Source organism: Pseudorca crassidens, chromosome 10 (assembly GCF_039906515.1).
Source record: "Pseudorca crassidens isolate mPseCra1 chromosome 10, mPseCra1.hap1, whole genome shotgun sequence".
NCBI classification, from domain to species: domain Eukaryota; kingdom Metazoa; phylum Chordata; class Mammalia; order Artiodactyla; family Delphinidae; genus Pseudorca; species Pseudorca crassidens.
In genome coordinates this window covers 30,780,273-30,807,541 of record NC_090305.1, presented here as the reverse complement: position 1 = coordinate 30,807,541, position 27,269 = coordinate 30,780,273, and the positions used below count along the sequence as shown (strand labels likewise).

General features: G+C 44.0%; 1 protein-coding gene across 5 annotated transcripts in view; it reads left to right on the top strand.

The window, feature by feature from the left end:
* The window catches only part of RUNX2 (RUNX family transcription factor 2), a 314,752-nt gene that overhangs the window by 187,042 nt on the left and 100,441 nt on the right, over positions 1–27,269 (top strand). The window contains exons 8-9 of one of the 5 annotated variants that reach the window (XM_067752782.1): positions 20,213–20,278; positions 21,859–26,156. The exons of 3 other annotated variants lie outside the window; for them this stretch is intronic. In XM_067752782.1, the coding sequence (XP_067608883.1) occupies positions 20,213–20,278; positions 21,859–22,337 (545 nt within the window). In that variant the 3' untranslated portion in view covers positions 22,338–26,156. Of the gene's footprint in view, positions 1–20,212; positions 20,279–21,858; positions 26,157–27,269 lie in introns of those variants that run through there. One more of the 5 variants, XM_067752783.1, reaches the window with a different exon arrangement.

Sequence of the window (27,269 nt, the reverse complement as noted above, 5' to 3'; positions counted from 1 at the left end):
TCTCTCTGCTCTGCATGTAGTTGCTCATGGGAAGTCCGTGCCTGAAGAAGAAAAGTCTACCCAGTAGTCCGGGCTGCATGCCTCAGGGTTAACTATGCTCTGACCATTAGGAATTGGCGAATAGATCTAGAAGTGGGGCTGTATCGGAGACTAAGGATAATTGTCATTTACCTTAATTTCATATTCTGTATACACAACTATGGTCCTAGCACGTGATGATGTTATAGAATTTTCCACTGTCTCTTTTAAAGTGAAGGAACACCGTTAGACATGTGCTCTAACATATACATGCATTATGTGCATGTATTTACCTATTCACTACATTTAGAATGAAAATACATGCGAATATTCTTAACAGGTCTCTTATTTGGGATAATCCTAAATATCAACCAAGCTACTACTTACTTTTTTTCAGGAAAAATACATTATTAGTATTATTTTTTACTTTATTGAGCACTGCTTTCTCAGGAAATATTACTTGATCAGTGCTGGTAGAAAAAGGGAAAGAGAAACTGCATGATTATATTAAGTTAGTTTTTACATTTGTTAATATGTAGAAATAATTATAAGGGAGAACTTAGAAAGATATAACTAAACAAGTAAAAAGCTTTTGAATAATTTAAATTCTATATGATAAAATGTAGATTACAGCACTTAAATTTGAATGGTTCCAAGTCATTTTTGGGTAGTATTTTATTTCGAAGAGTTCATTTTCATAAAACAAATAGGAAGGCATATATTATTAAATTGGGTTGGAACATAAGTCACTTGTTCTGAGGTAAATCTAGGATCCCATTTGACTAAACTGTCTAAATTATTATTTTTTTGATGTGACTCTCAAGAAATTCATGAATGTCAAGTCTATGAACATCCTATAAATTAAAATACTGCTCAGGCAACATTGTCCCTGAATATCTCAAAGGATTTCTTCCTCAGAAAGGTGTCATATCTTTTCCAGAGAGACTTTCACCTTAAGTGACCAGCTTAGAAACTGCCAAGCATGGGGGACTGGGATAAGACCAATGTTTCTGTATCCAAACGTTGGCTACAGCTGTCTCCAACCCCAACGGTCACCGTTCCAGCCCTCTGTTGTAATTAATAATAATGTTATCATTAATGGAATAATAATAACAAGTATCAGGATGGTTATAAACACTCCACCCTATGCCAAGGAGAGCAGTGATTCATAATAAATCAGTAATAAACCCATTGATGTGGATACAATAAATCCACATGTAATTAAGAAGAACCCTTTCTATATAACAACTACAGAGGAAATAAAAACAGGCTTGGAAAAGAGGAAAAAGTCTGATAATACTGTTGTGGTCCTCATCATCAAAAGTAACAAACCTGTAAGCTCCCAACCTACACCTTGGGAAAACAGTGATTCTCAGTATTGCTTAAAGGTGTGGTGGAGAATTGGCCTTAAAGATTCCAAAAAGGAGGGGCTTCCCTGGTGGCGCAGTGGTTGGGCATCCACCTGCCGATGCAGGGGACACGGGTTCGTGCCCCGCTCCGGGAAGATCCCACATGCCGCGGAGCAGCTGGGCCCGTGAGCCATGGCCGCTGAGCCTGCGCATCTGGAGCCTGTGCCCCGCAGCGGGAGAGGCCACAACAGTGAGAGGCCCGCGTACCGCAAAAAAAAAAAAAAAAAAGATTCCAAAAACGAAAGAGTTTGACTCCCTGGGCAGTTAATAGAACAAGTTCCATTTTTTCTGACCTTAGAAGTTTATAGTTTGTCAAGAGTACCACCCCTTTGAAGCATTAGCTGGGTCTCGGTTTTCCATCCACTCTCTCTTTTAATTGGCGCATTTAGACCATTGACATTTAAAGTGATGACTGATACAGTTGGAGTAACATCTACCACATTTGTTACTCTTTTCTTTTCATTGCCTTGTTCTTTATCTGATTTTTGCCTTCCACTCTCTTCTGCCTTTTGTGGTTTTAATTGAGTGTTTTATATGATCCTCTTTTCTCTCCTTTCTCAGCATATCAGTTCTACTTCTTCTTTAACCTTTTTTTAGTGGTCGCCCTAGAGTTTGCAGTGTACATTTATGACTACTCCGAGTCTTTCAATAACACCATACCACTTCATGGGTATTGTGAGTACCTCACAATATATAAACATCTGTGTGTAGGTTTTGCGTGGACGTAAGTTTTCAACTCCTTCGGGTGAATGCCGAGGAGTTCAGTTGCCGCATCGCATGGTAAATGTCTGCTTAGTTTTGTAAGAAACGGCCACGCTGTCTCCCAAAGTGGTTGTGCATTTTGCATTCCCACCAGCAATGAATGGGATTTCCTGTTGCTCTACGTCATCTCTGTGCGCCTTTGTATTTAAAGTGCCTTTCTTGTAGATAACATACAATTGGGTCTTTTTTTTTTTGATCCACTCCAACAGTCTCTGTCTTAATGGTGCATTTAGACCATTGGCATTCCATGTGATTATTGATATAGTTGGATTAGTATCTCTTTGAGGGGTTAGTAAAGTCTTAAATAATCTTTTTAATCCAGCAAATGATGGAAGCATTTAAATTTGGGACACGCATCCCCAAGGAGAATAGAACCCAACAGTGATAAAATAACAGTTGTTCAATAAAATTGTGTTGAATTGACTTGGTTTATCAGAAAAACATTTCTTCTGAGGCCCAGGCATAGGGCACAGTGATTAAACTCTCATAGCATCACTGGACGTGTGTTGGAAGCAGCACTTGGCTAGGAATTGAGGAACCTGGCATCTAATTTTGGATGTGCCTCTGAGTTCTTGAGCAGGTCGCTTAACTTCCATGGGTCTTAGTTTCCTCAGGTGTGAAATGAGTTAGTTGGGCTAGATACTCGTGAAGCTTTGAATGTCTGTGATTCTAAATTAAGGCCTGAAAGCACATCAGAAAACTGGATACTGCCACCCATAATAAGAATAAAGGCTAGTATAGTATTTGATTTATGAACTAAATTTGTAGGAATAACTACTACAGATGTCAAGGAAAGCTTTGTCTTGTGCTCCAGTTGATTCTGATGAGAAGCAACCTAAGATCAGGTTAATTAATGCCAAAGAACTTGACACTTGACCACAGCTGAGCTTCTGTACATGGTGAAGCCTCATAGATGTGCATGTGTGTCAGGGTCTGCAGACAGATTTTGAAACCCCAGCTTTAATTTAAAATTAAGGAACTTGGGCTTCCCTGGTGGCACAGTGGTTGAGAGTCCGCCTGCCGATGCAGGGGACACGGGTTCGTGCCCCGGTACGGGAAGATCCCACATGCCGCGGAGCGGCTGGGCCCGTGAGTCGTGGCCGCTGGGCCTGCGCATCCGGAGCCTCTGCAACGGGAGAGGCCACAACAGTGAGAGGCCCTCGTACCGCAAAAATAAATAAATAAATAAATAAAATTAAATCAAGGAACTTAATTTCATTGACATTTTACACACCCTTGCGTGGCTTTATGCACCTTTTCTGTGTTACGCACTCTTTGCCAGAGGATGGTTATAATGAAGTGTACTTTATCTCACTGGAGAAATGAGAACCTTGTAAGCTAAAGGTTATTAAAACAAAAGGTGAATTTTGTAAATAACAGAATAAATGGGATCAGAGACCAGACTTTCTATATTAAAGAAATTAGATATATTTAGAGAAAATATGACTAGAATTATAACAAATTTCCTTTTAGTGATGCGTTGCTATCATAGTGTTTTACGTCCACATGATAAAAATCTTTATTAATACGGTGATGAATAAAAGCTTTTTCTAATGGCGTATGACGTGGTGATTAAACATTCAGTCTTTGGAGCCAGACTCCCTGGGTTTAAATACAGGCCTCTTCACTCACTAGCTGTGTAATCTTGGGGTTATTACTTAGCTTGTCCGTACCACAGTTTTTCTATCTGTAAAATGGGCTAATAATAGTAATAATAATATCGCCAATGTTGAAAGGTTGTTATGAGGACTCAAAGGTAGCTAATATATGTAAAGCCCTTAGAAGAATGCCTGGCACTCAATACATGTTAGCTTTTCCTGGGGAAGGGTAGGCAATTGAAAATAAGAAAATATTATCTAGGGATATGTGCTGTGAAAAAAATAACATAGGGTGATGTGATGCGGAAGAAGCATTTAAGCTGAGATCCAAATAGCCAGGAGGTGTAGCTCTGCCCCATCACCCCAGGCAGTGGGCAAGAAGAATGCCCGGTGGCTGGAGTGTGTAGAAGGTGAGATGCCGTCAGAGGGATGGGATCCAGGCCATGCAGGGCCTCGCTGGTCAGGATGAGAGGTTTGGATTTGCAGGTACCTACAGTGATGAGCCACTGGCAGATTTTAAGCAAGGTCATGATAAAAATGAATTTCTGTCTTTCAAAGGTCACTCTGGCTGTTTGGGGGAGAATTTTGTAGGAGGATGAGGGAGAAAGCAAGGGTGTGGCCGGGAGGCTGTGACAGTCATGCTGGTGACAGGACGGTGCTTTATGCTTACCTGGAAGGGATGGGGATGGGGAGACTGCGGATTGGAGGCGGTATTTGCAAATACCCCTGTATCATCAAAATGTTTCAGTAGTTCTCCCTCCACCCCAGTCATTAGTTTACTTTAAAAGGAATAATCCTGCATCTTATAAAACCGTAGTTAATGTTTAGACGCTGTTCATACACCCCAGAGTGAAGTGGTAATTCAGGAATTGCTTGATTTATTAGGTGAATACAGAACCACCCACCTGGAAAATTCAGGCCAGCAGTCCATTGTGAGAGCTGAAATGTTTGGTTTGGTTGTTTTCATTGACACATTAATCTGATTATTTCCAGTAGCTCCCCTTCCTTGGCACCGTGCAAACCCCGACTACAGTGCAGTGAAGTGAAGTGCACTGATGAGATTAATTAGGAGGACTGACCCGCATTGTATGTCCTCCTCTTAAAATGTAGGTATTGTGTTTTTATGTCTTTCATGGCCTTTATATACTATATGCTATACACTGCTTTTAAGATGGAGTGAAATGCTGTGCAGGGGCTATTAGATGATCACAAGGGAAGCGTGTGTGGCAACAGCCCTGACGGGAGGAGACCCCTGGGCAAGGGGCTGGGGGTTCCTTACATCAGGCTTGCTAGCTCATCTCCTGCATTTGAGACAAGGAAAGCTGGGTGGGACACCAGTACTTGTGCTCACTGGGAATGGAGTCAACAACCCCGGACACCTGCCTCCCAGAGGACTGAGAAATGGGGACATGGCTTAAACTGGGAAGAACTTGAGTTGATAAGGGATGAGGGACTTGTTCTAAGCAGAATCTCATAAGCACAAACTAGGGTTAAAGGAGGAATCTTCAAACAGCTGAGACTCTTGTATAGAGTCACTGCTGTAGTCAGTGATCACTCCCTTCTCAAATCCTTTAACCGGGCCTTCAAGAGGGAGTCTTCCCTCCCCCCACCCCCAAACCTTCCATTTGTGGTTCTAGTAATTAGCTTCCAGATCTTACGAAGATATGAGTACTTTTGACATTGCCTGTTTGAAAAGTAACAAAAGTCCTGCTCTCCATGGACACCAGCGTCCTCTTCTTCCTGCAGTGCCAAGGTGCAGAGGGAGGTGTGTCCTGAAAACCGTTACCACCATTTGTTAGCTTGTTTTAAAGGAAAGGAGAGCAGTAAACTCAGAGTCTGGGGAGCATATTTCTCGGTGACCTGATCCACTTAAAATTTAGTTGATGGATTTATACTGAGTTTTGGAAGCCCAAAGGACCCAAAATAAGGTACGATTCAAAGGGCATCAGCATCTCCTGGGATGGGACATGTAGAATAATTCCAGGGGCTCTGAAAACTTGATGGATTGGAATTCCGGATAACAGGTGGGACATTTCTTTAGCTGTGGAAGCTCATTCTTAACCTTTCTCTCTGGCTTTGTCATTTAGAATAGAGCAGTCAAGGAAGATTGAAACCAAAAGACTCAGTGTAAGGAGGATGCAAAACCAGATTGAGAAACACCAAATAACAGGCTACTGGGGAAAAAAAAATAGGCACTTTTTAAAAGGAATAAAACTTAAAGACAACAGGCTTGAGAAGGAGGGCTGTTTTCTCCCCAGGAGCCAGGTCTGAATCCTGATGGTCAGACTTGCTTCTTCCTCAAACGAGGGGTGGTCTTTGTGTGTGTGTGTGTGTGTGTGTTGTTTTTTTTGCGGTACACGGGCCTCTCACTGTTGTGGCCTCTCCCGTTGCAGAGCACAGGCTCCGGACGCGCAGGCTCAGCGGCCATGGCTCACGGGCCCAGCCGCTCCGCGGCATGTGGGATCTTCCCGTACCGGGGCACGAACCCGTGTCCCCTGTATCGGCAGGCGGACACTCAACCACTGCGCCACCAGGGAAGCCCGAGGGGTGGTCTTGATCAGGCTCATGGTCCCTTCCAGTTTTAAGGCTTTGGTCCTGTTCTTTTTTGCTATAACTTTGCAGTATTATGTTGAAAATCACTACAAAAGTGGGCAAGGAGATAGATAACTAGGCCTCTATTTAGGGACCGTGGAAATAGAAAACTGGCGATGTGGTTGTGTTTCAGCCCCTGTGCAGACCTTCCAAGCTAGTATTTGAAGTGTCAGCTAGAAGCCACAGCTTACGCCCTGGGTCCCTGCAGGTGGCTTCGTGGCATTGCCCAGCTCTTTGCCGTGTTCCCTGGTGCCTAAATTAAGAGAAAAACTATTTCACCAAAGAACCCCACCCAAGGGTCTTCCTGCTAACATTTTAATACAAAGGTAACATTTCAAATGGTAAATAACAGAACTTCCGCTTGGAAGTTGGAGAAAAAAATCTTCCTGAAAGTTTGTAAAAATCGAATAAGCAAGTACCACTTGAGATTATGTAGAAGGCGGATTGGAGCCATTCACAGTGAGGTAAAGCTCTGCAGTTACTGAAAAATGTGGCAAGTGAGCTCTAACAAATAGAACAAATAAATAGGCAAGTTAGCCTTGAGGGAAACAGGACGAATAAAGAGATTTGTACAGATACAACCTGCGGGTTGGGACTGTGGATTCCGGTGGCATCACACTGGGTGTGACAAGGACCATGGCCCAGTGCAGTGTGAGGACGAGGGGCCTCCAGCAGCACGACAGGATGCTGGTCTGAAGGCTGGGTCGGCCAGGAGACGCGGAGATTCGGGCAGGCGCCCCTGAACGTGTGAAGAAAAACTGAAGACACCACCAGGGAGGAGGAATCGTCCTCTTGGTGGGGAGGCTGGAGCTCTCCTGCTGCTCTAATTCAGCAACTCCCAGAGGAAACTGAAAAGACCCAGGACGCTCACGTCATCGATAACAGTGGCTTTTCTGATGGCAGAAGTTACGTAAGGCCTGCAGAAGAAGAACACCGTGTTACGACAGATTAGGTGCAGAGGAAAACGGGAAGGAGTATACAATAGCAACTATATCCAAAGGTGATAGTAAAATTAAGTGCATAGCAAAACTCAGGATTAATAATGATAATAATATTTAGATAGTGTTTTAAATATATAGAAAAGACTTTCACAGACATTCTCATTTGACCTCACAGCAGCTCATCGGAGTATAGATGTTATTATAGTCCCTGTTTTGCCAGTAGGAGTTTGGGTTCGGGGACATTCAGAGACTTGACCTCTAGGTCACATGGGGAGACGGGGGAGGGAAAGACTCAACCCCACATCTCTGGGCTCCAAGTGTGCTTTCCCCACCATGCGTTGTCATAGGGGTCTCCACATCAGAGCCAGATTTTGCTACAAAACCTGTTGGGTGTCATCCTAAGAGGGATTTTTATCACATTGGTCTTTCCAGGCTATCTTTGGGGGACATAACACCAGTAATCCTTCCTAAGTAGCCAATGTTCATGCTTACAGGTCAGAGAACCCAAAATAAAGTAAAATTCACCAGATTCCTACCAGAAACAACAGTGGAAATAATCCACCTTCTGATTTTTGTAAACCTGAATTTTATTCTGAGATGAAAAATGTACATATTAATGAAATCTTAAAACCTGAAAGTATGTATTTTTATGTGTGGGGCAAGGAAACTTAAGCTACTTAAATTATGCATAACAATATATCCTATCCTGCAAGAGTTGGAAAGGTGGATATAAATATTTATATTAATTTCAGATAGGTCAGATCAAAACAATTTGCTGGAAAAGTCTAGAACAAAGAAGAAAGAGAAATAGCTCACATCGTATCTCTCATTGAATGTGTGAGCCTAAAGCAAATTTTAACCCCCTTTACTGCTAAATTTAATGACGAAAAACTTTCTTGAAAAGCTAATAGTGTTCCCATTTTCTTTTGGCCTCCTTGCAAACTGTTGTTAACAGTTATACTTTTTTTATTTTGTGGAAGAACTTAATTTTCTAATCGGCATTTTGTATATCGAGGGAAACCTGGTATTTTTCGCACAGTGGATTTATATACTTCATTTAAAAAAAGACTGTAATACTGTTTTTTAATGAATGGGCACCTTTCTTTAGAGGAACAGCACTTCTAATAGAATTTTAAAGGTACTTTTGGAATTCTCAAGGTTTTGTAATATGTAGCTGAATTCGAATTTTAGAGCTGGAAACCCATAAAGATGATTGAGTCAAGTTCCATCATTTTACTGACAAAGAATGGGGTGGGAGGGGGCTCCACCATGATCACCCTTCCCATTAGGGACATTGCTGTGACTAGACCCCTCCCCAACCCCGACTGCTAGCCCAAGGCTCTAGAATCCTATTCTCCTGCTACATATCTAATAGACCGCTGACATTATTTTGCTATTGCTGCACATGGCCATTGTGACCTGAAGGAAAAAAAAAAAGCTATCCCTGAATTATCTCCTTGGCCCCTTTCCTCTTTTCACCCTCGAATTAACTCCTTATGAATAGAACGAGTAGACTCTGCTCCACGTCGGTGACAGCACCATCTCTCCTGGCCGGTCATCAGCTGTTTTGGGCCACATCTAGAGTGCACTCAGTGGACAGTATGCCCAGGCTGGGGAAAAATCGGGCTCAGGTTTCGGGCAGGCAGAGAACTTCCACTGTTGGAGGAGCTACTGTTGGACTATTTGTTGTGTTTTTGTGTGTTTCTCTCAAGGATATGGAGCTGACCAGGCCCTCTTTTTTTTTTTTTTTTTTTTGTCATCGAAACAAGTAGCTCCTCTCAGACACCTTAATACATAATTAGGTGTGTCTGTTTACACTTGGGAGACAGCGGTCTTCATGTCCTAAAGACGTACAAGGAGTCTGGGAGCAGCCACAAACAGATGTTGAAATTGTCCATTTGCGGCAGGGTTATTCCTCTAGCACCAGGAGTAAACATTGAGGATGAAACCCCTCTGCAGGGGTGGGTGTGTGTGTTGAGAGGGCAATGTTATCGAGCAGAGTAGAAAGTGAAAGGAGGTCCTCTTTTTCTTTTTTTTTCCATTTGCCTTAGTATTTGTTTATCTCCTACAACAAGGAAAATTTCACTCTTTGGCTTTGGCTGTTTGAAGGCTTTTGCCAAATGCTTTACAATCTGTAGGGTTTGATTTGTGTCAAAAAAAACCCACTTTGAGAACAAGGTTCTATGTAACTAAGATGTGTTTGTTTTTGTTTAAATCACTCAGAAGAGAAATCATCTCTTGTCCATTGTGAAAAGAGAGGTTTCAATCAAAGGAAAATTCTCCATATTCTAAAATATACAAACAGCTCTTTGAAATGGATGCCAAATCAAACTCTAAAAGGGACGTTTTTCTTGCAGAAGTTTTGAGTTAATTCCGTGTGCAGGGCCTGAGTGGAAAAACTCAGAATGTCAGAGGAACGAGTTACTGCAACACTGTGTTTGGATTCGGAAGTTACATAAGGAGCATTGTCTCAGGACAGTATGAAGACTTGTACATGGTTTTAGGCTGAATCCTAGCAAGAAAGAAAAAGAAATTCTTTTCAAAGTGAGTCCGTTTTTCAGTTAAATAAAAGGTTGTCGTTTGGTTTCTGATATTACTGGATATAAACCTTCAATGTGAGAAGGCACGCCGGTCATCACTTAAAAAAAAAAAAAATTCAATCGAGATCATCCCCGTTGTTAAAGAAGTACCATCTTTCTCCCTGTCAGGACTTCTCTTAGGATGAAAAGTAGTAGACGCTAAAGGGACAAGTTGCGTGGGGAAAAGGGACAAATTAGGAAACGCAACAATTCCATCCTGGCTCTGCCACTAATTGGCTGCGTCCTTGAGTTGGTGCCTCCTTTCCTTGACTGAGCTTCCACATCAGCTGGGCTTTTTGTGAAGGTAAAACCAGATGTATGTAAAAACAGTGACAACCTAAAAAGCAACATACACATTTGCAACATGATTTTTTAATTGAACTATTATTTTTGAGAGTCAGTGTCGACGTGGGACGGGACAGTTTGCTTGGGACTGAAAAAGCCAGAACAAAGTTTTGCTCTTAGTATAAGGGAGCAAACCCAGGGGACAGGTTAGAACGAGAGATGCACCCCAGAACCAGTGGGCAGAGCAGTGCTGTGGGTCTGGGACTAACCTGAGCCCTTTCGGTGCAAGTAAACCACAGGGGTCGTAGGTCAGGAAGAGCCGTCGGCTGCAGATGGACAGGCAGAAATCAGAAGGCACAGGCAGAATGCAGTTAGAGGCAAGGCTTTAGGTCAAACCTGGCATCACCATCTCTTTCTCCTCTCACACATTTAAAAACTTCCCGAATGTCACTCTGAGAGGAGCTACAGTGCGTTTGAAGATATGGAGGCCAGAGTTGTGGTTCTCGAGGAATTTACAGGCTGGTAGAAGTGGTGAGGTGATTGTAGGTCCTCTGCGTGTGCACGCCTGCCTAGAAGAGAAATATAAGTGAAGAACGAGGTGCAGAGGGAGGAGGGGTCACTCTGGGCCAAAGCAAGAACACGAGAAGACTCTTGGAAGCGGAGGGGGATTGTGAGGTAGATTTTACAGGCTGCTTAGAATTTCAAGGGATTGAGATAGAGTGGAGGTGGGGACACTGAGGGCTGAGGGGAATAACGTAAACCCAGCGCCTGAAGGAGGGAAAATGGAAGGTGGACAGGACAGAACATGGACAGGGGTCCAGTCTGAATGGATTGTAGAGCTCCCAAAGAAGGAGCGTGAGAAACGAAACTGGAAAGGGAAGTTGGGACAGGATTGTTACTCCAGCAAATGTTTGCTGTGTTCCTAATAGAGAGATCTAGAAACATACACACAAACCCGAGTAAAAAGCGTGACCTGAAGTCACAGAACGGGTAGGAAAGCTTGAGGAACCAGCAAGTTGGATGAGACGAGGATTGATAAGCCATCTGGGCAGCAGATACAACACACACACAAGTGGACCTTGGATCTAAGGCTACCTTCTGTCACGACCAGGAAGCCTCTTACATGGTCTCCCTGGGACAGGAACCCCTCCCAGGGCATGGGCAGAGGGAGCCGGTAAGTGGATGCGTCTGACTGGAGAGGGAGAGAGGGCACGGGTAAGGACAGGTCCCGGCAGGACACAGCTTGAGGCTGAAGCCTGTGGCTTTGATCCCAGATTAACGTGGGTCATATCAGGCCCGGGAGAGCTGTAGCTTGTGGAGCTGACGTCGAGCCTGAACCAGAGCACTTTGGTCATCTGGTTCACATGCTGGGTCTTGGGACATCGGCTGGTTTGAGACACAGGCGTTAAGGTTCAGGATGGCCTCAGGGCTGTGGGACCACACCAGGGCGCTAAGCCCTTTGAAGGGAATTTTGTTTGAAAAACACGGTGCCCCGAGCTTGTCACATTTTGAGCGATGCTACCTCCCAGGCAGCTGCTGCCTGGAGCCTTCCTGGGTCTGCGCTAGAGGCAGTCACAGGGAGAGTCTGCAATTGCATTGGTGCTGGATGTTAAGAAGGGGAGAGTCGAGCTGGATCTGAAAACACTGTGCATTTAGGGGATGGTGGAATGTGGTTGCTATGGTAATTATTTGCTCTCCTAGCCTCCTTTTCCCACTGCAAGAGGCTTTTTTTTTTTTTTTAACAGAAGAGTTTGGTTGGGTCTGGAGCTGGGTGTGTGGAGTGAATCAGGAGTTTCGGGATTCTAATTCTCAGCTCACGTCTTTCCTAGCTTGGACCCAATTTTTAAATTTCCCTTCATCTCTGGCTCTACTAATTCAAATAATACCGTATGAAGGAATACCCTTTTGAGGTGGAGGTGTTTACTATTTGCTGTGTACTTTTGCCCGTTCTCACGTACAAGAGTCTTACCCAATGAGAGAACCTGGGGAATAAATAAAGTGACTTGCTTACGATCACTCAGAACATCAACGGTAAGGACCATATGAGAATTCTGGGGCTGAGTCGAACACGGAAAATAGGTGGCAGGAATCAGCCCCCCCACCGCACCCCGTTCCACATCCCATCCCCACCTCCATCCCCAGGCCTGTCACTGACAATTGATCAGAACCCTCTCCATCATTGCCCTCCAGGTAGGCATGGCCACCAGTATGTTAGAACTCGCATGAAAGTGACACAGAATCCCTGAACCGTGGAGGGGACTGTGGCAGCTGAGCCCCCTAGGTCTGGGGCCAGGTCCCAGGCCACCATTTACTGGTCTGTAACCTTGAGGAAATCACTTTGCTTCTTGGGGCTTCAGTCTGTCATCCATAATGTGGGGTCAGTGATAACTGTCTCCCTCCCAGGGCTGGGGTGAGGATTTAATGTGAGTAGACATCTCCCATGGAGCACAGATCCTCTGCAGGTGGGAACCTTCGAATCTCTTTCCCCGTAGTAAAACCTGCGACACCATGGGATGCTGTGACTACAAAATCGCTTGGAGGATTCCTGTGCTTGGAGCAGAGACTGGTCTGTTAAGCACCGGCCAGTGCTGGTACCCAGCGCATCCTCAGGGCATTCCTAAACGACGTGCCAAGCTTGAAAGACTTTCCCACTGGAGCACCCCGAAGGGCAGAGGGAACTCGGCTCCTTCCCCACTCTGCGCCCCCCCAATCTGCTGACGTAACCCAAAACAACCCCACCTCTTGCCTGGAGAGCATTTTCTTGTCTCCTGTTATACCTTAAAATTAATGTGAATTTTCCTCCATAGTGTATCTGCTTTGGTTTTAATATAAAACTAACGTCTTAACTTACTAATATCAGTTCAATGTCCCTTTTTAAAGTCCCTCCCCCATTTGTTCCCTTCTTGTATTTCATGCCTTCCTATCAGCTGAGCTTGATTGTCTAATATATAACATCTCAACCAGTTCATAAATTTCTGCTTTTAATATAGTCTGAGTTACCATTAGCACAGGCCACAGGAAAATACCAGGCTGTCCCTTCTGCATTCAGGCTTTTTGGAAAGATTTACTTAGGAACAATTTATCATTTAGTTGCAATTTTTAAAATAATCTTAATTGGCCACATATGTTATCGAATAAAAGCCGGTCTCCTAGCCTCTGCCTCTGTCCGCGTGGTCCCACCCCACACGTGCGCATGCGCACTGCATGTTGCCAGGATGTCAGAAAATTATGCCACCCTAGGCAGATACCGTCACAGGAAAGCCTCCCCCTGATTTAAGACAAGATTACTGATATTGAAGCTGTTATTTTTAGGAGGGAAAGACTGTTGCTTCTAAACCTCTGTCCCTCTTTTTCCTAGTTCCTCCTGTCTTAATTGTGGCTCTGTGTTTTGGTAGCCATAAGTCATTAGTGGTTTTTAATTTCTCTGAAACTGAAATAAGGTCTGAAAGGGTGGATTTGTCCCTTTTTCCTCCTTTTCTTCCTTCTTTTTTTTTTTTTTTCTGGCTAATCGGAGGAACGCAACCACATCTGAAGCCACTTGGCTCATTATGAATTTCATGGAAACTGATTCTCTGAAAGTGTTTCCATATGTGTGTTCCCCATATATCCCATCCTCTCTAAATGGGAGCACAGACGTGTGCATGGGCTGGAAATGGCTTCAGGATGTGACAGAGCAGTCATATGACCACCGCGGCACTGTGGGTGGCCCCTTCTGAAAGACACGGTGTCCTGGGTGCTGGCCTCCTTCCTGTGGCGGATCTGGTTTCAAAGACTATCCACCCTTCGTAGCCTTTAAAAAGTTCTTAATCAAGGCCTAGCAAGAAGATCTCTCTCGTTTTTCCTCCGTTTCTGTCCCCCCTTCACCCTTTGGTTTCTTCCTTCTCTCTTACCCTCCCTCCCCATGCACACACGGACACACACACACACACACACACACACACACACACACGCGCGCGCGCGCACTGCACATCTATGGCCTCCCTCCTTCTCACCGAGAGGAAATGTATTATTCCAACCATATCCTCAAAATTTGGGTGGGTTTAAGGGATGGTTGAAGTTTCTGAAAATTGCCAGGTTGTGTGTTTTTGGCTTTATTTTTATTTTTATTTTTCCTTTTTCTCTCTCTTTCCTTCAGCATAGCATACTTTCTTAGCCTTGGGATCAGCTGGTCTTTCAGAATTTGTGAGGGTGCAGTGGAAAAGTACAATTCATTACAACACGGAAAATAAATATTTATACTGGATAGTCGAGGCACTTTTCCTCTCTTTTGCAAAACCGTGGAGCTTGCTGGTCTGACCTCTCATTATCTTCAAAAAATCGATTTCAGATCCTCATTTTGCTGCTTTCTTCTCCATCAACGTGATCCATTACATTTCTCCCACGGCGGGTATATTTTTCCACCCATTGTCTAATGAAATTAAAAGTAAAACTAATTTAGTGATTGATACTTGATCATTTTAATGTGAGGGGACAAATTCAGGGAAAGTAAGAAAACCGATGTAAAAAATCTCTTAAAACCTCAATGTGGAAAATGCAAAGTAATGTTCTGCGTAGAGTCCAAAGTTGATTTTTAGGTAATGTTTACATAGCATTTCTGCTTCTGTCATGTTGCTTGCTTGGGTCTATGCTAGTAACTGATTCGTTTAGTAGATGTTTTGGAAGTACGCGTCTTTTTTCAGTGCCATACCGTGAACGAGGTAGGGGAGCTGCTTTTTTTTTTTTTTTTTTTTTGCTGCACAGTGTGCGGGGTCTTAGTTCCCTGACCAGGGATCGAACCCGTGCCCCCTACAGTAAAAGTGAGGAGTCTTAACCACTGGACCGCCAGGGAAGCCCCTGCTAGGTAGGATCTCAAAGGAGGATACACGGTTCCTCTTCTTCATTTGCTTTCCCTTTAGCTGGAAAATGAAAATGCTTCTCTAAAACCAGTGACGATACTTTAAAATGCATGGAGTGGTGAATTTACATCTGTAAACGTTGCAGATGTATAGGGTAAGGAAAAGGTGGTAGGAATTTGTATACCTGGGAAGTCCTTGTGTAGTGGTGAGCTTTGAAGGCAGTGCTTACGTACCCGGCTCTGGCAGAGAAAAGAGAGGTGGCCGTGAGTCTGGGGATGAGCAAAGCTGTAGTGAGGGTTCTGAGTACATGCCCCGCCCCAAAGAGGAAGGTTCGTACCGAGCAGTAGTGGGACGTGACCGTGGAAGAGTAGAACAGAGGGCTCTGACTGTGCCAATAGCCTCACCCTTATTTTCCGCACCCCCTTTGCAGAGCTGCTCAGTCACGCCTGGTGAAGGGTGGCTGTGACCTGTGCTGGGTCGGGATGACACCCTGTGGTTTCAAGGCTCTGCCTCTGTGTGGCCTGAAAAGGTGGAAGATTTTCCCCTTCTGTGTGTGTTTTCATAGAATGCAGATCTCTGGAAGCTCAAGGCTGAAGCTCTACGTTTCCCCACTGGCACGCACTGTCAGGGATGCAGACAGGGAGTAGCACACTCGGGCCTGAGACAGGAGGACCACGTTTTCATCTCGGGATGTCACGCAGATCCACGTGTCTCCAGGGTGCCATCTCTTCATCTATAAAGGTCATCCACAATTCTGGATGATGCTGACATACTGGCTCTATATACTACCTAGAAATTCAGACAGGAAGCAAGCTTTCCAGCCCACTCCAAATAAACCACGTGACCTTAGTGGCAACAGTTACCTTGGGGTCCAGAGGGAGAGGAGCGTGCTGACTCGCCTTCCCGCAGGCTGTACCTTTCTGGCCTGGCTGTCTTTCTCCTTCCTGTCTTCTCCCCGTGGCTCCCCAGTGTAGACTTACACACAGATACGGACTCTCAGGATATTGGGAACAGCACGGTGGCAAAACAGAGGAATCCGTTCACTAGTGGTAACTGCCGTTTGCGGGCCCCTGTCTGAAACGTGAGGTCAACTGATGTAACAATGCTCGGGGAGAGCTTTGAACACCCTTTAAAGAGAGCTTTAGGAGGTTTTATAGGTATGGAATCGTATTTGAGTTACATTTTAGGTTTGATGTCAGCATTACTTAATGTTTATTATAATATCTTTGCTTGATGCGTCAAAAATGTACCAGCTGTTGTGCGGAGTTCCTGATCCCCCAACTAATTTACTTATTTGTTGATTTATCCATCCCTTCATACACTTATATTTAAAAAAAATTTAAGCTCTTATAATATAGACAGTTCTGAGGGATATGAAAGGAAAATAAATCATCTTTACCATCCAAAGCTTACTTTGTAGTTGGAGAGCACAGGCTACGAAACAGCTAATGATTCAGTAAAGTAGTGGCTGAGGGCCCGAAAGAGTGACATGGAAAATAAATGCTATTTCGAACAGGAGTGAAATAGGAAATTATATAATAGAGCAGTTGGGAAGGTGGCAGCCAGAATGTAGAAGGGAAGAAGATTCTTAGAGGAGAGCGGCTCTGTGGAGATCTCATGCATTATATGTTCCAATAGAAAGGATGCTGCGAGGGGGTTAATAAAAAGTACCCGGACGTTGTTATTTGAGATTTAGTGTGGCGACAACTCCCACCATTTGGAAGGCCTCGATGAAGCTTTGAAGTTAACGCCTCATTGCCGAGAAGCATGATGGCTTTTCATTCTGTATATTTTTGCCCTTGCATTAAAAAAGGACAGAGGACTCTGCATTTGCCCATCTGTGTTCCACCTGGATTCAAGGCCCCTTGTCCTTTTCTCCGCCCCAAGCTGCCCTCCTTGGCTGGGGCGTGTAAATTCCACTGCTGAGAGGGGGTGATACATGGGTACGATGTTTCCTAGCTGACAGCCCCGAATGGCAAGTACCCCGGTCTGCTATTCTTTTCAAACTCCTATTTCCATTCTTTTGAGAGCTCTCCTGGCCCATTTTCAACCAACCATAACGTCTTGAGGGTCTACTGAATAAGAAAATGCATGTGAAAGTACTTGGTAAAGGCCTAGAAACATCAAGTATCATTGTTATTAAGCCCCAAAGGGGAAGACGAACAGGGATTAGACTATCACTGCCCTCCGCAGCTCACTCTAGTTAAGAGTCAAGTATGACCCAAGATAACTCTCCTTAGCCATCGGGGTGTGGAAGGCACTGAGTGGAGGCTTGCAGGCTGCAAGAATAAAAGATCAGAGCTTCTCTTTTATTCTCCCTTATCTTGGTTTCACTCCTTTCCCCTACACTTTCCACTTGCTTGGGAGGCCCAAGAGACCTGGTTGGGTGAAGGGAGGCCATTTCGTTTTTCCCCATAGACTTTGGCGGATAGGAGCAAGAAATTTTTACTTTTTTTTTTTTTTTTTTTTGCGGTACGCGGGCCTCTCACTGTTGTGGCCCCTCCCGTTTCGGAGCACAGGCTCCGGATGCGCAGGCTCAGCGGCCATGGCTCACGGGCCCAGCCGCTCCGCGGCATGTGGGATCTTCCCAGACAGGGGCACGAACCCGTGTCCCCTGCATCGGCAGGCGGACTCTCAACCACTGCGCCACCAGGGAAGCCCAGAAATTTTTACTTTTAACATTGATTTTATTTTTATTTGAGCTGCCGGGCATTTTATTAATATATTCTTCCCCAGGTACACTGGGTTGTGAAAAACCGCTGCTGCTGCCGTTTCAATGAGCAAGGTTCTTGCAGCTCTATTTATGATAACTACATAAATCTGCAGTTGTCTGACTGGCTAAGGGTGCAGCGAGCAGTTGTGGAATGAAATGCATCTGTAGGGAACCAGCAGGTCCTAAGGGAATCAAGCCCTTGACCTTGGTCTCATTCACATTATGCCACGAACAACTGAATTAGTTGCTCACTGTTGAGCAGATTAGATCAACAAGTCCCGAAAGAGTTTTTAAATAGTGTCCCAAGAACAGTAGCTCTCATTGGGCAACACATGGGCACCAGAAGAACCTACTTAAATATTTCTAGGCAAATTCATTTCGGCAGATAGGCTCGTAAGACAGCAAATGTATCTGTGGTTGTGTCCACCGAATTCCTTAAGGGTGACTAAGACTGCAGAGCGGTTCGAGGTCGAAGAGGTCTTGTCTAGCTGTGGTTCTGCCTCTCTGGAGCGTTGTGATTTTTGTAGAGCACATGGCTCCCTTCTCCGCTTAGCTTCCCTATTTGTCAGCGGGTTGGATTAGGATCATCTAAACAGTCAACGAGGGGTTTGGATTTTTTTTTTCACCAGAGTACCCCAGACTAGCAGAGGAGGATAAATGGGTACCTTAGGGAATCTGGGGGCATAGTTTAAAGCTTCACAAGTGCAAAATTTTGTTGAAGTCATTTTTTGTTTGTCTGAAAATTCACCCAAGTGTTGCACTCTACTCCATATCACGTCCATGTTTACTGTACAGCATACGCTTGTCTCCATGCTGGGTAAAACGAGCCTATCAGGAAGATGCACCATGTTTATCTTGGGCTTCAAGTAACTCCTGGCAGTGCTGGCTTTATTTAATCGGTAGGTTGTAATCTGGAGTTTTAAACTGGCTCTAAGGCTACAAGGCAGATCACTGGGGCCGTTACTGAGCTTCGGCATTACATTTCTAAAATTAGACTGGGGTGAGAGTACTTTTAGAACTCTCCAGGCTTTCATCCTGATCCTTTTAGTAAGTAGATATTATATTTTCTTTCCTTTAGTTGATATAATATCCAGGTCTATAGATAGTTTGTAGCTGTACGTAATGTGGCTGGTGACATGGGTATGAATAGTTTAGGACACAAGGTCGAAATAACCTGAGAAGATGGTCTAAAAGAAAAACTGAGTTCTTGTACAGAATGGAGATTAGAAGTACAGGTACAACCCCATTCAATGAAAGAAAATTTAGTTATATCCTTTGCTCCTATAATAATTATTATAAATAATCGAAGGTTAGGAAGGGGTTTAAGTTCTTTCTTTTTAAGTTTAGAATTCCTTCCATCTCCCCATCATTGATTATTATATAAGAGCTCTCACATGATACTGCAGCAAGTTGTTAAAATTTCTTCCTACAGAACACATTGCAGTGTAACACGAAATAACTAAGTTCTAGAAAATTTTATTTTTTGTAACATAAAAATTACCGTATCATCCCTTTAAAGTCCTCCTGAGCTCTCTTTGCCCAGAAGGAGTTAATCCTCAAGACATGACAGTCTCAAATGACTAGAAGTCATTGGTCGGAGTTCTGTAAAGCCAGCGGAAGTTTGTTGCATTATTTTCTATAAACCACAGCCAGAGCTCATTACTTGAAAGATGAATGTCCATTTGCATTAGCTGGCATTTAGAAGCCAAAAAGGTAGAGTGATCCTGGCATGTGATGGATAATAAAAACATCAGACAAATGTATCAGGTACAATCAAGAAGTTGGGGGTGGGAGGTGGAGAGAGAAATTCAAAACCACACTGGAGTTTACTGGCAGGGTCCCCACATAAAGGGTTTTAATGAGGCTTCTGCCTCAAAATCAGGGAACCCACCTGGAATTTTAATTATGGCGACAGTATATTTTAAGTATAAATACCCACGAGAAGCATTTTTTACATTGCTGAGCCTACCTGTGTGAGCTCTGTGCTCCCGTGGGGGGCAAACGCTGGTGTTGTAAGGGTGCTGTCTTTCCATTTGAAATTGCTCACATTGTTCAGGTACTACAGAAGCACAGGGCAGGGAGATGGCAGATCTCATCTGGCCCCGTTGGCGATTCTGTCCTAATCACTTCTTGTACCTTTTCACACCTGAGCTTGTCAGAATTTCCTATTTGGGTGGGGTTAGGGAGAGGCCAGCGGAGGATGGAAGAATTTATAAAAAGCAGAGAGTAACTGCCCAGACTGTGCTAGTTTTGGTTTGTCATCTTGAAAGTGTTTGCTTCTGGTATTAGAAGCTGCTCACCAGCTTTTGACTCTCTGCTTATGGGCCTGTGGATTCTGGGAAGGTACTGTGAGGGGTGGGACCTTCTCTGCCTCCCCTTCCCCACCCCCAAGGCCGTTGCTTCTCCTCCTGTCTTGGGATTCACGGTGATAGAACGTTAGAGCCGGAAGGGAACTTAGAGCTCATCCCCTCATTTTACAGATGATGACACTGCCACCTCTGACTTCTGCCTCTGGCCTTCCACTCTCAGTAAGAAGAGCCAGGCAGGTGAGACTTTTCACAATTGCTGGGCTGGGCTGGGTGGGGCTGTCTGATTGGGACTGTCCATGAGTGAGAAACACCTTGTTAACGATATATTGCTTTGAAGTAGTCACTTCTTGCTATCAGTGCACATCACGGCACTTGACCCGAGCATTTTATAAAGAACACAGGCAGTGTGCATTTTAACAAAAAATGAACAACTCTCGATCAGCACCTTGAAAGAAAAATATTGGGATGATTCGTTTAATAAATATTATAGTATCCAAGAACGTGGCTAAGAAAATGGAAGCTGAAGAAGTACCTGCTCACTAAGACCTTCAAGAATTACTGAGTGCTTTCTCTTACAGACAAAAGCGGTAGGAAAAGCAAATGTATGAGATACAAAGGATTGGAAGATTTCAGGTGTGAACAAAATCTTAAGAACACTGGTATTATAAAACAGCTTGTCACAGTTCTGTCAGTGTTAGAAATTCATAACTCTGTCTTTAAAGATCACAACTATAAGTTTTTGGCATTTCCGAAAACTAATTTCCACACGAAGTAGTTTCTAACTGTGGTTTCATAAGTTAAGTGCCAGAAATACCTATTAAGGAGGCACCCTGTTAGCTTTAGAAGTTAAAGGACTTTACATTTTAGAGGAAAGCTGTCTTTGCTTCAGGTTCCCAGTTCAAACTGGCCTGAAGCTAATTCTGTAGGATGTGGTACAGGGATCCGGAGGGTGGATGGTGAGGTACCCTCCTGCTTTATCTCCTCTACCAGCGAGCCTTTCCCCAAAGCTGCTGTTGGCACGTGGCCTTAATCAGGTCCTACTTCTCCCATCAAGACTTGAAATGCAGTGATTCCTAGGTACCAAGCCTTCCCCCCACCCACTTTCAAAACCTGCTAGTTTATGACCCTTGGGAGAATTTCTAAGGGTCAGACACTCCCTATACACCCCCAGATAAGTAAGATAGTTCCAGAAAACATTGAAATCTGTTACCAAGATGAGGAATAAAACAGGATTTCACATTATTTTAAGAGTTGAAGTGATAGGCCCATGCTAGGGTATCTTTTTGACGTTCCTTCATTGACAAGGGGCCCTGCTAAGAGTACCCAAAACAAAACGGATCACTTTGGAATTTCTTTATATTGGGCTGAGGAAAAGAAACGTGTCCGACTTAGTAAAAAGGTCACTTTCAAATATCTGAGGTACAACAAGGAACAAAAAGAGAGGGGAAAAAAAATCAATGAGGATTCAGTCTTAAAGTCTGGTGAGTGAATCTGTCTGATCAGAGTGTTGGGTTGGTTTACACACACGACCTAGCACACATTTGGGCTTTTAAAGCCCTTTGCGATTCTCTGGGGGTGAAGAACTTGAGGCTCAACGCTGCTAAGACTGTAAAGTGAAAAACAAACAAACAGAAAAGCCCCAGAAGTCTGTGTAGTGACCGGTGCATTTGAAAGTCTGTTTGTGGCTTGCTGTTCCTTTGGGGGAAAGCTGAAGTTTTCTTTCTTTTCTTGTAAAAAAAAATAAATTCTTTCGTGATTTTAACTGCTATTTACAGATGTTTCCCTCCCCCCTCCCCATCTTCTGTTGTAATTTTTAGGTGCTTCAGAACTGGGCCCTTTTTCAGACCCCAGGCAGTTCTCAAGCATTTCATCCCTCACTGAGAGCCGCTTCTCCAACCCACGAATGCACTATCCAGCCACCTTTACTTATACCCCGCCAGTCACCTCAGGCATGTCCCTCGGTATGTCCGCCACCACTCACTACCACACCTACCTGCCACCACCCTACCCCGGCTCCTCCCAAAGCCAGAGCGGACCCTTCCAGACCAGCAGCACTCCATATCTCTACTACGGCACCTCGTCAGGATCCTATCAGTTCCCCATGGTGCCCGGGGGAGACCGGTCTCCTTCCAGAATGCTACCGCCGTGCACCACCACCTCGAACGGCAGCGCGCTCTTAAACGCAAACCTGCCTAACCAGAACGATGGCGTTGACGCCGACGGAAGCCACAGCAGTTCCCCCACCGTTTTGAATTCTAGTGGCAGAATGGATGAATCTGTTTGGCGACCCTATTGAAACTTCCTCAGCAGTGGCCCAGCGGTCTCTGGGAGCCACATCCCAAACGTACCAACATATACATATATAGAGAGTGCGTATATATGTATATCAACTAGCCTATCTACAAAGTGCCTATCTTTTAGAAGGTTTTTTTTTTTTTTTTTGTCTTGGCATTCACTCACTCTCATGATCTTGCAACCCTCAGAGGGTAGCTCTTGAGAAGCAAGAGGCCCAAGAGAGACAATCCTAATCAGATTTCAGATCATTCTCTCTTTAAACATGTACCTTTGCGAGCAAACAAAGGAAAAAAAGGTACTTTTGTTGCTGTTGTCATTTGGTCTGTTATCCTCAGTAACCTGTCCAGATGCCAGTTCAGAGAGGTGGACTCCAAGTTCAGGAGGAGAAGCAAAGACGCTTGTCCCCTGTGCTTTGAAACCACACACCCTCACGGTGCCGCTGTGTGTGGACCAGTGCCCTCGGCAGACCCACTTACACAGCCGGTCCAGGTGCCCGCGGAGGGAAAAGGGGCAGAAAGAATGCTTCCGTTCCCTTGCCATCCATTCAGAGTAACTGTTCCAAACCTTGGCTTTCACACCTTCTGCAAGTACTCATTTGAACTGTTTGGTTCAGTTGTTTTTATTTTAATTTTTTCCTACTTTAAGAAAGTGACTTCAAAAAGTACCCATCAGGATAGATTATTTTATTTTACCTTTTTATACTTTTTTTTTTTCCTTTTCCCATTTAACCAAAAAGAAATCCGATCCCGAACTGCCCCCTTCCCACCTAACCCCTTCTTCTTTTATGCAAAACTGAAAATGGCAATACCTTATTATAGCCATAATGGTAGAGATAGTGTTTGCGTTTGGCTGTGTGTTATTTGTCTTCTTTTTTTTTTTTAAATTATGAATATGTGTAAAATCTGAGGTAACTTGCTAACGTGAATGGTCATATAACTTTAAAGATATATTTATAATTATTTAATGACATTTGGACCCTTGAAACATTTCTTAGTGTATTGATATGTTGACTTCGGTCTCTAAAAGTGCTCTTTATTAAATAACAAATTCCTTCAGTGGGCTAGAGCCATATCTGAAATATTGCTAAGCAATTTCAGTTCATCCAGACACAATGTGATTTTTAAAAATACTTCCATCTCCAAATATTTTAGATGTAGCTTGTTTTTGTGATGTATGAAGGAAATGTTATGTTAGTTCTTTTCCGATCTTTGATTGCCTCTAACACAGCTTTGCCTTTTAAAAAGCAATAATCAGAGATTTAAAAAGCAACCCTTAGTCCTTTATCACTTATGTTGCTCATTGTCAGCATAAAATGCTGGAGTGATGTGGTTTCCTAATTTCTTTGAAATAATGATGACTCTTGTCATATTAAAAAGACAAGCACAAGTGAATCCTTGAACTGCAGAACAATGTTCTGTGGTTTCAGAGTTAAAGCAAAACTCGACATCACCAGTGAAGACGTAGTCAGCTTAAAGCCACACATGTGGCTGAAGGATCAGTCGTGATACACACACGGTACAGGAAAGCAGAACTGCTCCAGGGAGTGTTACCCAAAACGCCTTACCAAACAGTAAGTCAGGGGAACCCAAATCTGCCTTAGCCCCAGGCCCACCGGCAGCTTCCCACAGAATTTGCATTTAAAGGAGCAGAGTTAAGTCCTTATCTTCTGGGAGCAGGGTCGTCTGAAGGAGCAGGCAAGTTCCAGCAGGCAGCTGATCTGAGAACATACAGGCAGTGGGGACCCATAATACAGCCTCTGATATTCATGTTTCTCACCATGGGGGGGCGAAGGGAAGGCAAAGCTAGGTGGAATTTGGTGTCTACTACTGCGTATGAATTTGAGCCGAAGCCCTCCTGTCGGATGCACTTTGACCACTCCTGGCGGCCACGTGGCAGATTCTCAAGTGTGGATCCTTGATCCAAGCCAGGACCACTTCACGACACCACCAGGCAGATCCCCACCCACCTCCCCCACAGGTCAGGGCCCTTTCATTTAAAGCTTGTGCCCGCCCCCAGGCAGAACCTTTAGAGATTTGCCTCCGGCCCCAGAGGCCCCTTGCTCCCGGGTCATCGTCCAGCCCACCTCATAGAGCACCAAGCATCTTGGGACGGCTCGTGGGCCATTGGACCTGTGCTCCTCGCCTGGGAATTCACCCTGACTCCTCCTAATAAAGATCGAGGGGAAAACCAAGCCCAACCAAAACAAAACACTTTGCCTTCTAAAGGTTGTATACCAAGTATGCTTAGATAAATAAGCCACTTTCCTATTACTGAAGATGGAAGTAGTAATTGATACTATTTATTATTTGTGTGTGGTAGCTTGAAGCAAGCCACTGTCCATTTATTTGTAAGTGTAAAATATGTGTGTTTGTTTCAGTAGCACTTAAAAAAGCCAGTGTCTGGTTACACATTTCAATCTTAATTAATTGACAGAAAAATGTTACTGCCAGTGCCAGCTGTACCCTATTTAATAAAAAAGGTACTATATCTGTACATTCTTTTTAATGTTGAAAGGGCTTTTTTAAGTTTACAGTACACATACTAAGTGACTTGAGGGATGCTTTTGTGTTGAAATGTTAGTATAGTGGCTGCAGGCAGCAACCCAGAAACACTTTAAAAGTTTTCTTTTTTTTTTCTTGGGAAAAATTCAAGCACTTCTTCCTTCTCCCCTCACTCAAACCATTCCAATGGGGTAATTTACATTTCTTAGATCAAATTCAGCCCTTTTTTAGCCCGGGGGTTTAAATTTTTCTATCTTTTTTTTTTTTTTCTTTTTTAACCAAATCCTTAATTTGCACTGGGTCACGTGTATGATTTGTGATTTCAAGACCGAAGCAAAGCCTTACTGCTACTGTGGAACCATGAACTAGCCAGCACTCTACTTCCTTCAGATTAAAAAGGCATGGTTTACAGCGTGACCAATACAGCCACTTTTTTAACCTGTTCTAAACTATGTCAGAGTTCCAGGACAGGTACCGAAGCTTTAGTTTTTTTGTGTGTGTGAAATGACATCCAGGTTGGAACTGAAAGACTCAACAGATCAGCTGTGGTTCGCTCTTCAGGCCGTCTTACCCCCACCAGGGCCTTTTAAAAGTGAGCAGAGAACTGTACACCATTGGGGCCCATCCATTGCAGATTCAGAGGGGAAGAGATGTATGTGCTGGCTGAAAGAGTTCCCTCCATTCCCAGGAAAGGGACTGACTCAGAGTCTAGGTGAACGCATGGAAACACAAAGCATTAGCAAAAACAAGAATTATACCTATGACATTCGAAAGAACCATAATAAATAAAATAAATAAAAGACGACTCTTCCAAACCTTGAATTTGTTGTTCTTAAAAAGATAACACGTTTGAAACATATTTTCTATGTGGGAAGTTTTTAGATGTTTGTTTACTTCATGTTTACAAATAACTGTTTGCTTCTTCATGCAGTACTTTGAAATATATCAGCCAAAACCATAACTTACAGTAATTTCTTAGGTATTTTGAATAAAATTCCATTTTTTTTGGATATGCTTTACCATTCTTAGATTTCTGTGGAACAAAAGTATTTGTAGCATTTTGTGTAAATACAAGCTTTTCATTTTTATTTTTTTCCAGTCGCTGTTGCCCAAGATTTGCTTTCCGTGCACATATTGTACAAATTCTGCTTTGTGCCACAGGTCATGATTGTGGATGAGTTTACTCTTAACGTCAAAGGGACTATTTGTATTGTATGTTGCAACTGTAAATTGAATTATTTGGCATTTTTTCCATGATTGTAATATTAATTTGAAGTTTGAATCTAATTTTCAATAAAATGGCTTTTTTGGTTTTGTCATGTGTGTACACTGGGTCTTTTCTCATCCGCGGTTTCTTCTCTAGTCTGACACCTACTCCTGCGTACACCTGGGCACTTATTGGTCGTAGGACTTACCAGGGCTGGATGAGAGCAGAGATCCTATATTACTGGTGAGAGGAAAACCGTCTTGGTAAGCACTGGGCTCTTGTTTTGGCCTACCCTGAGAGAGGGGTGGGTGAAGAATCTAGCAGTGTGCTCACTTCCTTATCAGCCTGTTGTCTGAAGGAAGGAGTGCTCACCCCATCCTTGGGTAAAGCCCCTTATTGCAACCAGGGGGACGAGTCAGGGTAGAAAGACAGCAGCCTCGATGGTTCCACGATGCTAATCTCTGGGCACATGAATGGGGCCAACAAGTGAACCCTTGACTGTAGTCACGAGAGCTCAGGCAGCCGAGCCGTAGGGGGTAGTCTGTTTGCCTTCTGACATCTCTTTTGGGTTCTTAAAAAGAAAGTCAACCAAAGACAAGGATGAGTAAAAACGGACCTTGGCCTGGAGAGCTCTAGCCTCAGAAAAATTCTACTACTAGTGAGGCTAACTCTAGCTTGGAAACTTTTTTTTCCAGGCCGCTGTTTATTTTTGGTAAGTCCCTCCCCTGCGAGAAGGTCGAGGGCCTGGGGTAGAGCGGTTGCTTGCTTTCTGTCCCGTGCTGTCCGTCCGTATGCCTTGACTTATCACAGCTCTAGAGAGGGACGGGGAAACCTCGGTGCCGACAAGCGCAGTCACTGGCGGGGGGCCCACATCACGCTAGGAGTTAGAGGCTGCCTTTTAGATCTGCTCATTCTTACCCCTTTGGCACTGTTTTCTGAGAGACCTTGGAAACAGCTCATTTCTAAGCCTGGGAGACATCCTAAAAGCACTTGGGTGAACTTAGGCCAGGGAACTTGTTTGCAACTCTTTGAGGATGTATATTTATTTATCCTTTTATATTAAACATCTGTGTGGCTTTAAAAGGCACTGCACGGGAGGTGGGCATGGTGGCCTTCTCGGCCTCTCCAGCTTTCTCCCGCAGCAGCAAATCACTCTCCTCCTCGGGGTCTCAGTTTCTTGGTTTATGGAAAGGCACTGGGCTAGACCTTGGCGCTACCGACACTT